The 15384-nt window shown below is 42.7% G+C and overlaps 1 protein-coding gene across 2 annotated transcripts in view; it reads left to right on the plus strand.

The window, feature by feature from the left end:
- The window catches only part of TSHZ2 (teashirt zinc finger homeobox 2), a 494015-nt gene extending 480875 nt beyond the window's left edge, over positions 1-13140 (plus strand). Inside the window, exons 3-4 of one of the 2 annotated variants that reach the window (XR_001919091.1) lie at positions 5129-5568; positions 9663-13140. Coding sequence is in view for 1 of the 2 variants with exons in the window: in XM_018058049.1 (XP_017913538.1) it covers positions 5129-5130 (2 nt within the window). In the remaining variant the exon portion in view is untranslated. Of the gene's footprint in view, positions 1-5128 lie in introns of both variants that reach the window. The other variant, XM_018058049.1, reaches the window with a different exon arrangement.

The raw sequence follows: 15384 nt of genomic DNA on the forward strand, positions 1-15384 counted from the left end.
GGTTTCTCTTTTTAAAGATAGGAAATTCTTTAAAAAAAAAAAAAAAAAAAGAGTATCTTGTCCCAAACAGGCCCACTATTCAGGTCTCCTTTTTATCATTCTCTTGTTGTATAGAAAACCAACCTTCTAAAAGAATTCTTTTCCATCAATAGTGGTGGGATATGAGATCTCTCAGATAGAAATAGCATCATAGTCAGGTTTTAATAGAAGACACTCATATCTGGAATTTGACTGAATAACTGTACAGACACTCTTGGGGAAATGCCTGTAAATCATTAATACTGCTAGTGTTTCACATTTTAAGACATTACCAACTGATCGCAGGCGAGATAAGAGGCAGCGTTTAAGAGACCAGAGAAATCTGAATCTGGATACCCTTTCTCCTACTACCAACCAGGTGGCTGCAGGTCAGTGGTTTTCCCTCTCTAAATCCCCATTTCCTCGGCTGGAAAGTGTAGCCATTAGTATCTCCTGCACTGCAACATCATGAAGTTGGCACGAGGTAAGGCACGGATCTCGGAGGGGGAGCACAGACTAGTCACACAGAAAATGTCAAGTTGTCAGGACAGCTGGGTCCTTTCATGCTGAGGCCCCCAAAGCCAAGAAACCTGAGCAAAGAGTTACAGAAAGTCAATAATGAGCTCAGAACTGAGATCTTAGGAACCAAACAACTTCATTTGTTTCCACACAAGAATCTGTCATGAAAGTGTTTTCCAGAAAATGACACTCACGTACACTTGTGAGTGTTTTACAGGGAAGAGAAAGGTTATCTGACGAATGTGGGAAGCCCTAGGTTAAAGAAAGGTATATTATGCTGGATTGGGTTGGGCTTTAATTGCAGGACTTCTTAGAGCCTTTAATACGTTAATGTGTACTGTGAATTCCCAAGAAGGTGACTGTACTAAAAAAAAAAATTTTTTTCCTTTCTACCTGCTCCCCTTCCCAGAACAAATTTTGACCCAAGAGAAATCCAGCCAGAGAAGTTTGGGGGTTGATCAGGTCTGGAGTTGGTCCAAGGAAGTGATAGATGGAATAAGGTTCTCTAAAACTGGTTTCACATTAGCATCAAGGTCAGGGAGGAGAAACCAAGGACCACAGACAGTGTGTGAAGCCGCCTCCTCGCCGCAGACATCCTGTCTCACGATATGAGGCGTTCACTCTTTAGGAAAGGCAGGTTTAGCCCTCCTCTTTCCTTCCTCTCTTTTCCGCTTCCTCCCCTGCCCTCTCCTTACTGTACCTGCTGTAGAGCACATGGTGTCTCAGTAGCTCAGTCGTGTCCGGCTCTTTGAGGCCCCATGACTGTAGCCAGCCAGGCTCCTCTGTCCATGGAATTTTCCAGGCAAGACTACTGGAGGGGCTGCCACTTCCCGCTCCAAGGGATCTTCCTGACCCAGGGATCGAAGCTGCGTCTCTTGCGTCTCCCGCATTGCCAGGCGGATTCTCCACCAGTATCACCACCTGGGAAGCCCCATGCCGTGGCAGCTTCTAGCCTCTACTTTCTTTTTCTTTGACTCATCTCTCGTCCTCCAACCATGCGACCATCCTCCTTCACGTTTCCAGACCTGCCAGGAGCAGGTGGGTTCCAGACCAAAGGCTGCTGGGACCCTTCATATCTGCAATATGAACGGTGACAGAGGGAAGTGATTCCTTCCCCTGACGGTGGTGCCTGAGTGCACACAGACCCTTCTGAGGGGGACCGCCTCATTTTAAAGCCACCCACTGCTTAGCATTAGTTGTGGGACAAGTCACTAACCTCTTTGAGACTTTTCCTCTCTCATTTTTAAAACAACGTTGTTTGAGGGTTAGTGGTAGTGGATGCAAAGCATCTGGCATCTGGTAGGTATATGATACTGGTCGCTAGTATTGCAGTCCTATGTTTTCTTACCGAGGAATCTTTTATAAAGTCTGTTATGATTATTTTGCACTCAATTTCTCTGCACACATCAAACGCAATTCAATTCTCAACTTGTCTTTGCTGTTCTACTAGAAACTTGGATATTTTCCTTTTCCAAAAGAAAAATTAAATATAGGTCCTCAGTGTTTTTTCTTCATTAAAATGAGCACAACCACTAAATAATGTGTAACCAAGGAATGCCGCCCAGATTGGACTGATGGAAACTATATACATTCCTACAGCCATCCAAGCAAAGGAGAAAAAGAAAGATACAAGCATCTGGATAAGAGTTCCAAAGAATAGCAAGAAGAGATAAGAAAGCCTTCCTCAGCGATCAATGCAAAGAAATAGAGGAAAACAGAATGGGAAAGACTAGAGATCTCTTCAAGAAAATTAGACACCAAGGGAACATTTCATGCAAAGATGGGCTCAGTAAAGGACAGAAATGGTATGGACCCAACAGAAGCAGAAGATATTAAGAAGAGGTGGCAAGAATACACAGAAGAACTGTACAAAAAAGATCTTCATGACCAAGATATGAATGGTATGATCACTCACCTAGAGCCAGACATCCTGGAATGTGAAGTCAAGTGGGCCTTAGAAAGCATCACTACGAACAAAGCTAGTGGAGGTGATGGAATTCCAGTGGAGCTGTTTCAAATCCTGAAAGATGATGCGGTGAAGGTGTTGTACTCAATATGCCAGCAAATTTGGAGAACTCAGCAGTGGCCAAAGGACTGGAAAAGGTCCATTTTCATTCCAATCCCAAAGAAAGGCAATGCTAAAGAATGCTCAAACTACCGCACAATTGCACTCATCTCATACGCTAGTAAAGTAATGCTCAAAATTCTCCAAGCCAGGCTTCAGCAATACGTGAACCATGAACTTCCAGATGTTCAAGCTGGTTTTAGAAAAGGCAGAGGAACCAGAGATCAAACTGCCAACATCCACTGGATCATGGAAAAAGCAAGAGAGTTCCAGAAAAACATCTATTTCTACTTTATTGACTATGCCAAAGCCTTTGACTGTGTGGATCACAATAAACTGTGGAAAATTCTGAAAGAGATGGGAATACCAGACCACCTAACCTGCCTCGAGAAATCTGTATGCAGGTCAGGAAGCAACAGTTAGAATTGGACATGGAACAACAGACTGGTTCCAAATAGGAAAAGGACTATGTCAAGGCAATATATTGTCACCCTGCTTATTTAACTTCTGTGCAGTGTACATCATGAGAAATGCTGGGCTGGAGGAAGCACAAGCTAGAATCAAGATTGCCGGGAGAAATATCAATAACCTCAGATATGCAGATGACACCACCCTTATGGCAGAAAGTGAAGAGGAACTAAAAAGCCTCTTGAGGAAAGTGAAAGAGGAGAGTGAAAAAGTTGGCTTAAAGCTCAACGTTCAGAAAACGAAGATCATGGCATCCGGTCCCATCACTTCATGGGAAATAGATGGGGAAACAGTGGAAACAGTGTCAGACTTTATTTTGGGGGGCTCCAAAATCACTGCAGATGGTGACTGCAGCCATGAAATTAAAAGACGCTTACTCCTTGGAAGAAAAGTTATGAGCAACCTAGATAGCATATTGAAAAGCAGAGACATTACTTTGCCGACTAAGGTCCGTCTAGTCAAGGCTATGGTTTTTCCTGTGGTCATGTATGGATGTGAGAGTTGGACTGTGAAGAAGGCTGAGCGATGAAGAATTGATGGTTTTGAACTGTGGTGTTGGAGAAGACTCTTGAGAGTCCCTTGGACTGCAAGGAGATCCAACCAGTCCATTCTGAAGGAGATCAGCCCTGGGATTTCTTTGGAAGGAATGATGCTAAAGCTGAAACTCCAGTACTTTGGCCACCTCATGCGAAGAGTTGACTCACTGGAAAAGACTCTGATGCTGGGAGTGATTGGGGGCAAGACGAGAAGGGGATGACAGAGGATGAGATGGCTGGATGGCATCACCGACTCAATGGACGTGAGTCTGAGTGAACTCCGGGAGATGGTGATGGACAGGGAGGCCTGGCGTGCTGCGGTTCATGGGGTCGCAGAGAGTCTGACGCGACTGAGCGACTGAACCTCCTGAACTGACAGCCATCCAAATAGCACATATCTGGAAAAAAAATTCAGCCCATTAAATACTTTAAAGCACTTTCCCACCACACACACACAAAAATGTTGCTATCTTTTGACGTGAAAACTTAAGTCTATTAAGGTATCTGAACATATTGAATGGTTTTAAACACAAAGATGTTCATCACAGTTAATATTATTGAAGAAGACTGGAAGCGAATTAAATGTACACCATTGCAAGATGGTTTAGTAAGCTTTGATGATATAGGTGACAGAATTCATCCCACTGTTCACAGTGACCTTCCTAGTGAAAGGATAGAGAGGGGCACTTTACACAGTGGGCCCTGGCAGCTATGTAAACCTGACGAAAATGTGTGGGAAAAGAAAACCCTAAAGGGAGTGCTGCAGGGAGTAAACAGGCGCTCTATCCTGATGGTGAGGCCACAGGTTAATCTTTTAATTTTTTTTAAATGCTTCACAATAGAAAAACCATACTTGTTGTTTTTTTACTTTTAATTGTGGTTAAAAAAAAAATACATAACATTTACCATCTTAACAATTGTTAAGTGTAAGGCTTAGTGGCTTTGAGTACATTCCATTCACGTAGTTATGCAACCATCACCATCATCCATCTCCAGGACGTTCCCCTCTGGCAAAAGTCGTCCGTGACAGCCTCGATTCTGCTCTATGTTTCTCTGAGTTTGACTTCTCTAGGTACCTTAAAGAAGTGAAGTATTTTACCATTTTATGACTGATTTCTTTTCACTTAGCATAATGTCTTCAAGATTCATCCGTACTGAAGAATCTGCCAGAATTTCCTTCCTTTTGAAGGCTAAATAATGTTCCATTGTGTGGATGTACCATTGTGCTTATCCATTCATCCTATGAGGGACATTTGGGTTGCTTCCCCCTTTTGGCTATGACGAATAATGCTGCTGCAAACAGAGGTGTTCAGATATGTCTTCCATACATTATATTTTAAAGATTTTTTTCCCCTAAGTTAGCTCTTGCTTTCTATGTCTCATTGACTGATCACATCATACTAGACTTAACTAAGACCCTATGCAGAACACTAATATCAGTGAAAGAGGTGAGCGGTTTGACTATCCGGGCTGCTCCTCAGAAAATAATGCACCTTTTCTGTTGTTCTGGTTCCCATTACAGGACAAATGCCTTAGTTCCAACTCTCCAGCCTGGATTTCCTTCACACCGGGCCTTGCCCTGCACCACCCCGCTCTCCTGACAGCGATTCCTCTCGACACCCTGCTCTAAGAAGACTGCCAAAAAAAAATCACCCCGGCCGTTTCTCTTCATCCGCACTAACAATTTGGTAATGAAGTATTGATTTCCACTTCTCTGCTTATGGACAATATTAGATTTTCATTGATAAACTGCAGCGGGGCTGCCTCGTCTCCATGGTCCCCTTTCCGCTGTCACAAGAAAACAAAGTGCCGCTGAAGAAAAAGAAGGACTGAGAACACTGACGTGCTTATTTTGTCAGTTTGTACCACTTGACAGGAAAGGGCGGGGGAGGACGAGTCTTCAGAGTTTGCTGTCCAAGTGGGCTGCCCTTAATGTAGACGCTTGGAAGCCTATTTTCCATGGTAATGTCCATTTCCTATTTATAACCCCTCTGGGAACGTTTGTCTAAAGGAAATGTTTCTGTTCAGTGCAACAATTACAGTTGCACCTGGATTGCCCAGTCCTGCCCTTGCACTTGGGAGCCATTAATCACCACAAAGTGGAAGAATTATTAAGTTAAACCAGAGTTTGAGCCAAGAAAACCTCTGAACAATGTTCATCTTCTGGGAAAGTTGTTCACATAGTCAGGCTTAACCGTGTTGCTGCCAGTGACTTTTTCCCATGCGGTAGTGGGCATCTTTTTCATCACTATCTTTATTGGCTAAAAAGCATATAGTTTTGAGCATGTACCACTTCGTATGAGATCTGCAAATCGGGACAATTGGGGGAATTGGGGGAATGCAGAATCAGAAAAAAATAAGAAGATGAGATCACTGCAGGGTAGAAAGTTCAGCAGCAGCCTTCTGTGGTAATTTTTTTCTCCAGGATCTGTTGTTTACGGGCTTGGAAACACAGCTCAGCTGCAGAAGCAACAGAAAGCATGAAATAGGGTGTCCATCTTAAATGTGTTCCTGCAACTTTTTTCATTAAAACTTTGAGTTCCCAATTTTAATTTGTGGAATATTCCCGTTAATAATGAGATCTAATTAAGACATCCATTAAAAGCCCGTTAAAGTTAATTTAACGTAAAAATTCCAATAGAACTGTATTAGATTTTCTCCATTAAATTAACGTTATGGATTTTTAACGGATGTCTTAATTATACATTATTATTAACGGGAATACTGTATTACACAGATTAAAATCAGGTCCTAAGTCAACTTGGAAAAGCTAAGAGCATGCTTTACTGTTAAAACCTTTGTATATCTAGTGCACTGTTTGGAAATGCAGAGATAGATCTGTTTAGTTGTGCATTTTCGACACAACTGAAAGCAACCTATAATAGATAAATCTGTTATTGCATTTAAACAATGAATTTCCTCATTCTCTAAGGACAAATAAGTCTAGATTGTGTTGTAAACTGCCACTCAGCTATAGGTGAAATATTTAAACTATTCTAGGCAGAGCACTAGGAACCAAGTGATTCTGAAACAAAAGAGTCACTTTTGTGGTGCTTTAATTATCAAGGAAATCTCTGTCAAATCTTTTAACACCAACAAAATGAAGCCCAATATCTCCAGATATATCCTCTGCGCCATTTCTCATGGCACTTGCCTGTTGGAATTGTTTTGGGAATTTTGACATGATCCCTACATTCAACATTGGGATTTAAAAAAAAAAAAAAAAAAACTTCTTATTTACCTCCTAGAGAAAGTGTTGCCCTTATGCCACATATAATAGCAAATTGCTTTTTTTATGGCATGCATAACCTAGATGGGAAAAAATATGGCGCTTCGGGGAAGGAGGGAAAAAGTAAATGAAGTTCCAGGAATGTCATTCTGAAGTAATGAGGCATGGACAGAAAATATACCCCTCACATCATCGGATTGAGATGGCAGTCGAAATAGCTTCATTGAAGTGTCAGCACTCATCCGTCAATCAATCACCCACAAGGAAAAATAGCAACAGTACAACGGGGCGGCTTTTATGGGATTTACTCATGGGCATAGGGAATAGCGGCTCAAATGCAGTTCTGACATGAAAAGCAAGGTGCTGATATTATTTTTTATGATGGGAGGATCATAAAGTGAATTGAGAACAGCGAGGTCTGTCTTTGCTTAACCTATTCAACCAGAAACGAATGGCGCTCAGCTGGAAAGGAACAGTCTTCGGATGGGTTAAGATTGAAGGGTGGACTCTACTGAGCACTGTCCTTCGACAAAAAAATTCTATTAAAGGGAAATCAATGCATTAGCACTGGGGTTCTTGAAGCTGTTAAAAATTGCCTGCTCCAACCCAGGGTTATTAGATAAACTGATATAATTCAGATTCTGTCTAAACCGTCCCAAAGCAGATTCTTGAGCTCTTTCTCCAACTTGGGGAAAACAATGCGATTCTCAGCTCCATGGAAATTGTTTCCCTTCTAAGAAAGAAATAAATCATCTGCTTCAACACATCATCTATACAGTTTTGTTAGCGCAATTTCTGTGGAGGGGTGGGTGGGAGGCAAGAGACAAAAATATTTATAAATTTGGTAAGACTCATGAGTTGTTGCTTGGTAACCATAAATGTCACTGCTGAGGGACAGCTGCCAATGCTCTCCTTAGGAAACAAGATCTGGGCTCTTTTTGTGAGATCCACACAGAGCTCAGTATATTCCTAGAGACCAGACCTGTCTTCATTTGGCAAGCTCTGGAAAGCTTCTAGAAACTTCCTTCTGGAGGGGAAAAAAACAACAAGAACTCAGGAGAATGTTTTTATCTGCTTTCATACCATTCTCTTCCTCTCTCTGTAAGTAAATAAAGTGCTGACAAACTGGAACATTCGATGGACAGAAAAATGATGGGCAAATATCATGCAAAGTACACCTAAGGATCTCCATTCTGTCCCCAGCCCTTGGTATCAGTGAGGGCAAGAGGCCACTGTTCCTTCCCTTCCCTTCCTCTAGCTAAGACCACCCACAGGCTGTAAACCGAAACGTCTACTGAAAAAGTCACTTATATGACTACTTCAGTTTTAGGCATTTGGCCCCATTTTGCAGTTCAACAAATTCACCAAACGTACAGCATGTAACAAGACACCGGGAGCAGAAGACGGAAGAGGCAACGCCGTTTATTTAGCAAATTGACTAACAAATGTTAGCAGGCGTCTGCTGGGACTTCCCTGAGAGTCCAGTAGTTAAGACTCTGTGCTCCCAACTCGGGTTTGGTCCCTAGTCAGGGAATTAAGAACGAGTATGCTGGATGGTGCAGCTAAAAAAAATTTTTAATGATATTATCAGGCATTTATTGTACGCACAACACTGTCCTAGGTGCTACGGGATACAAGGTGAACAATTCCCACAACATTCTGGTCCTCCGGTGTTTACAGCAGCGCCTAAAGGTGGTTAACACCAGATACCTGGATGAGGAGCTAAATTAGGGTCCAACCCCCCTCACGCTATTTGCATTTTATACCTGTTTTTCAAAAATAATAATCTTTCCAAATAGGAAATTCGCCTTCTGAGAAGTATACAGAGAGGAAATAGTTTAAAAATAGGTCATGGCCTAAGAGCAGACTATAATCATAGAATAAATTGAATAGTCCAGACAGTCCCCACAGAATTTAAGGTCATAACTAGATTTCTTAAACCTCACCCCCAAAATGTGCCTGCTCGGTGGTTGGAGTCTTTCATAATTAATGTCACAGACACGAGCCACTGAATTGAGTGGAAGTGCTGAGAACAAACAAATGAAATGACATTTTGGGGAGGCGTTTGGATGACTCTGACTAAACAGTGAGGAGGTGTGTGTGAGTGTGCGTGCACATGTGTGTGTCCATGAATATCTTTTACTTTCACTGCGATTTTCCAGGGCCTATGGCCAGGGCCACAGTAAGACTCTACAGGTTTCTGAAACTTCTCACAGTAAATCCAAAGATTCCTGCGTCTTTCCCATCTGTCATTCCCTAGGTTACGTGACTGCTTTCAAATCTTTTTCACCGGGTTTCATTTTCCAAGTTTGTGAAATATTTTTTGTTTAAAAAAAATACATAAAAAATGTCACTTTCACATTATCTTCTGTTCTCTGCAACAAGAATCGAAGCGTGCTGATGAATGCTGAAATAATAATAATAAGGAAATATATTGAAGGCTTCAAACACACAAATATACACATATAGTTCTAAAGAACAAAAAAGTGGTATCTATTTTGAACATGCATTTGGCAAAAAAAAAAAAAAATCACAAGTGAACTTTCCGTTTATTTTTTCCCCCTGTTAGATGTTAAAATGCTAATTTCATTTTCTCCCTTCCTATATGTGGCACTTTCTCAAAATATCCACAAAACACTTTTAGACAAAGACTGAGCAGGAGAAAGAGACCCAGATCTCCATCCCCACAGACAGAGAGACATGTTTCCATTGTAGGGGAGCATTAAACATTTTGAAACTTGTGAATCATCTTTAGAATTTCTATGGGGGAATTTTACCTCTTCATCCAAAGTAAAAGCCACTTATCTCCTTTGGTTTCCTGTGACAGATTCAGAAGCAGACGCAGACACACAATTTCCAGGCTCTGGTTAATCTTCTTCCAATCCTCCACGAACAATGGGCTAACAGGCGTGGGTGTTTCTCCAAAATTATTCATGCATAAGGCGGCCCAAAGCTTCAGGGAAAACTAGAAATGTTTTATGGATTAGAAGAGGACTGTTTTAAAATGCTAGTACCAGGTGGAACGTTATTTCTGCAACAGAACTTTGTCCATTTCCATTGGAAAAATATATTCCAAGTAAAATGGCTCCTGCAAGTAAAGGCACCCTGATCTGATGCTTCTCAGCATACAAATGGTTTCACCATTAGCCATAGGATGGTCATTAAGGCCTTTTTAAAAAAAGCAACCTGATTGAAGAAAAAAAAAAAATTAAATACTCACAGCCCTTCTACAATGTTTATTTGCTTAAGACTGCTTTTGGAAGTACAAATAATAACTCTTCTGTGAGAACCCCAGGAGAAGCTGAAAAATTCTAACAAATGGATTACTTTAAAAATATTTTTTTAAATAGAAAATCCTACCACTCCCTTCAACCCCTCCAGAAAATGAATTTCAATGCATTTACTTAATCTTGGACCTGAAACCTACATTTGTATCTTAGTCCCCAGGCAAAGGCTTATATTTACAGAACTTGAGCAATCATACGATTGTATCTCAAATATGAAGACTTTCTACAGCAATGTATTCACTTTCTAAATGACCCAGGTAACATTCAGGAACTATAAATGTGTATGTATATCTTGTTTTAAATACACTAAGCTCAACCAATCTGCGGAGAAGATGTAAAAACTATTTTCATTCTGCATGGAGATCAACGCAACAGAAACATTCCAGTTTTGCAGTATAATGTTTTGGCTTATAATACATCAGATGCTAGAATGTGCACTCAAGTCAGAAAAAGCTGACATACGCCACCATCCTTGTTTGGCTCAGGACTCTTAAGTGTCATAATATCAGGGGATACAACCTACTTCTTGGTCTCTGATATGCTGTTGTCTTCCTAATCCCTTCTGACTTTGACTCCTAACAGCCGGGCGCCATCGGCATAAATCAGAAACTTCCAAACACCTTAAAAATCAAGAGGGTAGTTGATCATACACAACCTTCGTACTGGTCAACCAGTTCTTACTCTGCAGAGCGCGCGTAGGTTTTTAAGAAATCTGGCATCAACCACGTTTGTGTTATGTATTTATCCCCTCATGTTACTTCGAGACGTTTTTTCCTTTTGGAATTGGCAGTAGGGGAGGTAGGGCATAGTGAGTTGGGAGAATTCAACCTTGCTATGAAGGAAAGTGTTTGCCAGCGAAGAAAGGCAAACATGTTTTTATATTAGGAAAACAGACTAGTCATTTTCAAAGAAAAATGACGGCAAGCATACCTGTAGAATGCTCCATGCAAGCGCACTAATTTTCTATAACCTGCATGCTGTATATACCACTTTTGCCTGTATACTAGGAGGAAAGTCCAGGCTGTTTCCCTCGTGTAAAATGCAGCTCGGGTGGCTGAGAACAGCAGCCTTCCGCACATTTTTATACTGTACATATTTGTATATACTAACTATATCGCCATGTATGAACACAGATTTTGTTATATTTGCTTGTTTCTGTTTCCTACCAAACTGGCCCACAATGGGGATTCTTTTGTACAGAAAAAAAAAATTATGCTTGTAATGTTTTTTCCTGATCATTTTCTTTCAATAGCTTACGAAAGAATTAGATCTGAGTTTACAAAGAAACGATTAAGAACCAAGTTTGTCTGTCTGCATGAGTCCATCCAGTTGCTGGATTTAAGGAGGAATCAACATCCTAATTCAGGGTTTTCCTTTAAAGGCATGCTTTACCCCTTGGGAAAACTGCAAACTCATCCATGTAAGAATTATCCTCTCTGTATTTTATCTAATAGTGCCTGAACATTTTTTTAATGTCTTCTTAGAGGAAGAATTCATAATTGTCAAAATTTGAAACATTAGCTTAATTTTGTTTTTATGACCTCGCAATTCTTTTCCTTATTTATTCGGTTGCTGTTGTAATGGGGCCCCAGGCCATTCCTGACATCGGCGTGTTCTTCTTCTGCATTAAGGATGTTTTTAAAATTACAGAAATTATTGAGCCAACAGGCTGTTTTAATCAAAACCATGTTTCACTTGTTTTTTGATGATTATAAATTGTCCTTGCAATGAAAAAAAAATTTTTTTTCTGCTAGGAAAATTATACCACCCTGTGGCCAAACAGATTCATCACAGAGAGGCATCCAAGCCTTCGTCTCTGGGATCTGGAAAGTTCTTTCCCTGGCTGACCACGCTTTCCTTTGCTCCTGATCATCCCAAATGCTAGTGCTCAATGCAGTCACTATTCGCAATTTTCCAAAGGCTCAGCTGCATTGTCACTGCCTAAAGACACACCGTCCCCCCAGAAATGATGGCTTTCCAGCTTGGGAAAAAAAAAAAAAAAACACAGGGATTTTCAGGAAAGGTGCTCCTCCTTTTGTCCCCAGGTGCCAGCCTCCTGTCCTTCCTCCTAATTCTAAACAATTTGGTCTCGATACCCCATATAACTCAGATCAGCCAAAAGAAACACCTGGAGCAGCCCCCGGCTGAATAAAAATGACTTGGTTTGGGCACACTCGAGATGTATGTGTGTGATGCTCTAGCAATGAAATAATCTCTAAGAGGAGAGGGGTTTTTTTAAAAAGTACAATTTTACCACTAGAAATATCTTCTGATGGTGGAGGTGAAAATTACATCAAAGAAGCCATTACTTTTTACCTCTAAAGAGTTTTTTTTAAAGGAAAAATCATTCCACTTTGAGAACTGTAATTAAAGCCCTATATAATAGATACTACTTCTTTTAGCTATTGTGAAAAAGTAACAACACCCTCACCAAGGTTTAAACGGAGCCCCTCATTTCCATCAAAAAGGTTTCTATACCTGTGTTATTTACATTCTTAAGCATGATAACTCTTTCCTTTGTGTCCAAAAAAAAGGTCTTGTCTCACCCACTCAGGAGTTATTGGAAATAGACTGTCCCCATCTGAAACCATACCATAATTTGCATCAGGAAGTTCAACTGCCGACATTAAGGACCTGGGTGTGTTCAATTATGATTTTGCTGGAGGCTGTCCCTCATTTGAATGCTGCAGACACTGAACCACCTTTTGGAAATCGGGCTGATACAGTATAACCCAGACAGGCCTCCCGACACCATTAGCTTTGCAAATGGCTTCATTTCCGTCAACCACGACTTCCGCTTTGGCTAATTGAAAAACGAAAATTAAAGGAGAGAAGAAGAAGAAAAAAAAAACACAGATGCACTTAAAACATGAAAAGAATTATTTATATGATAAAAATATATTTAGATTTTCAAAGCACAAGACTGAATAGAAGTGCTCTTTTTATGCTTTCTGAAGATGTTACTGTTAAATGTCTTTCTACATCAGGCTTAATAAATCTGTAATGACATTTGATGGATTGATTTCTGCCTATGTGTGTTTTTTTAAGGTGGCAAGAGAGGAGAGGGGAAGGAGGGCGTGGGGAGCCGCGCTGAGCCTCAGGGAGGCCACGCCAGGAGATCACCGATGGGCTTCTCTGTTGCTCAGACCCACTGACCCACTCCTAGCATCTCCCCTTGTCCCCAGCACATCATTTTCTTCATCTTTTTTTCTTTAACGAATGCCAGCTGCCTTGCTTAGTTCCTAGGCTGCCTTTGCAGACTCTCAGATCCAGTCAGCTTGTGCCTTAGTAATTTACGGTGGAATCTCAGCAGAGGCAGTGGGCAGCTGTCTCTCAAATTCAAGGATGCACCAGAGCAGACAGACACGATGCAGAGACCCGGGCTCCTCCCCCTTGGAGCCACGGCCCTGCTGTGCAGCTTCTCTGTCTGCTCCCCTCCGTTTCCTTTAATGCCCAGGGGAACGAGACCCCGTTTCACATCCAAGCTGCCCAGGCAGAGGCCGACGCCCCACCAACAACGACTGCTGCGCAGCCGCTCTCGTCTGCCATGTGGCGGGGCTGCAGGAGACCCGTGCTCGTCCAATGATGACGTTCCACCTCGTTGTCGTGGTCCCATGTCTGAGCCAAGACACACGAGAGGCCAGGCTAGAGAAAGCAAGGCTGCGGAAAGGAGAGGCAGCAAAGGCAGAGGGCTGGGCTCAAGGAGTCCCTAACCTCCAGGGTCGAATGCCTCACGAGCTGGGGTGGCGCTGACGTAATAATAATACAAGCATGCATGGTAAGTGTGATGTGCTGGAACCATCCCGAAACCATTCACCCTCTCCCAGTCCATGGAAAAACTATCTTTCACAAAACTAATCCCCGGGGCAAAAAAGGCTGGAGATGGCTGGGATAAGCCATCTGGACTGAACCATAACGTTCCTGGTCTTCTTTCTCTTGGTGACTGCGAAGTCAGCACCCACTCTAGGTGAGGTCTGAGGGTTCCAGCGACGGGTCAGTGCAGTGACGAGAACGGAGCCTGCACTCAAATTCCGTTGAAGATATGGGCTCTGTCCTGCGTTATCTCTGTGACCTCAGGTGAGGTTAAAGGCAGCACAGAACACTATGGGAGGGAGAGTAACGGGGGTGTGGGAACGCACAGGGGCCCCAGCCACCCTGAGAAGTCTCGGAAGGAGTCCCGAAGGAAGCGATGGTCAAGATGAAGTGAATCTCTGGGACCAACTGGCTGTCGCTTGGTACTCTGCACTTTCACTGCTGGGGCCCAGGTTCAGTTCCTGCTTGGAGAACTAAGATCCCATAAGCCTTGCGGCAAGGCCAAAAACAAGACAAAGTTAACTTCTCCAAGGAGGGGATTAGAAGAACCAGATGTACACAAGAACGCACCCCTTAACTGCTCCCTTTTCTCCAGTCCAGTCCATCGACAAGCTCTGCTGTTTCTAGGCTTGAGACACAGCTCATACCTGTTCACTCTCTGTCTCTCCTGAATATCCATGCTTGCTAAATCACTTCAATGTCCAGCTCTTTCCAACCCTACAGACCATACCCCACTAGGCTCCTCTGTGCACGGGAGTCTCCAGGCAAGAACACTGGAGTGGGCTGCCATGCTCCTCCCTAGGGGATCTTCCTGACTCAGGGACTGAACCCGCATCCCTCACCTCTCCTGCATTGGCAGGCGGGTTATGGAAGGTTTCTAACCGGTCCCGGAGCGCCCACCTCACATCCGCTCTCCACACAGCTATGGGAGTGAGATGTTAATAAAGTCACACCACGCCATTTTGCTCCTCAAGACCAGAGCTACCGAGGTACTTACCCCGGCAGTTGGAGACCGCTCAAGAATCGGATAGTGAATATGTCTGGCTTTCTGGGCCATCTGGCCTGTGACCCACCAACCCCATGCTGCCATTATAGTGAAAAGCAGCCACAGATTATAGGAAACAAGTGGCCAGGACTGTGTGCCGATAAAACTTCACTTGTAAAAACAAGCAACAGCCAGATTTGGCCCTTGGCCTATAGTTTTCTGACTTCTGCTCAGGCTCCTCCAACACTCAGGTTTCCATTTGTCTTAGATTGGTTTCCTGTGGAAACAGGTCTGGAGATGGGGACAAATAGTTTAGATGGGAGGTGACACCAAGAAACACAGATGGGGGTGGGGGAGGGAAATGGGAGATGGAGGGTGCCAACAGGGGCTTTGAGAAGCATGCCCACCATGGGTGACGGAGCCCAGTCCCCCTGGGCACCAGGAGACGGTGCAGGACAGGCTTC

The sequence above is a fragment of the Capra hircus genome, chromosome 13 (genome assembly GCF_001704415.2).
Source record: "Capra hircus breed San Clemente chromosome 13, ASM170441v1, whole genome shotgun sequence".
NCBI classification, from domain to species: Eukaryota; Metazoa; Chordata; class Mammalia; order Artiodactyla; family Bovidae; genus Capra; species Capra hircus.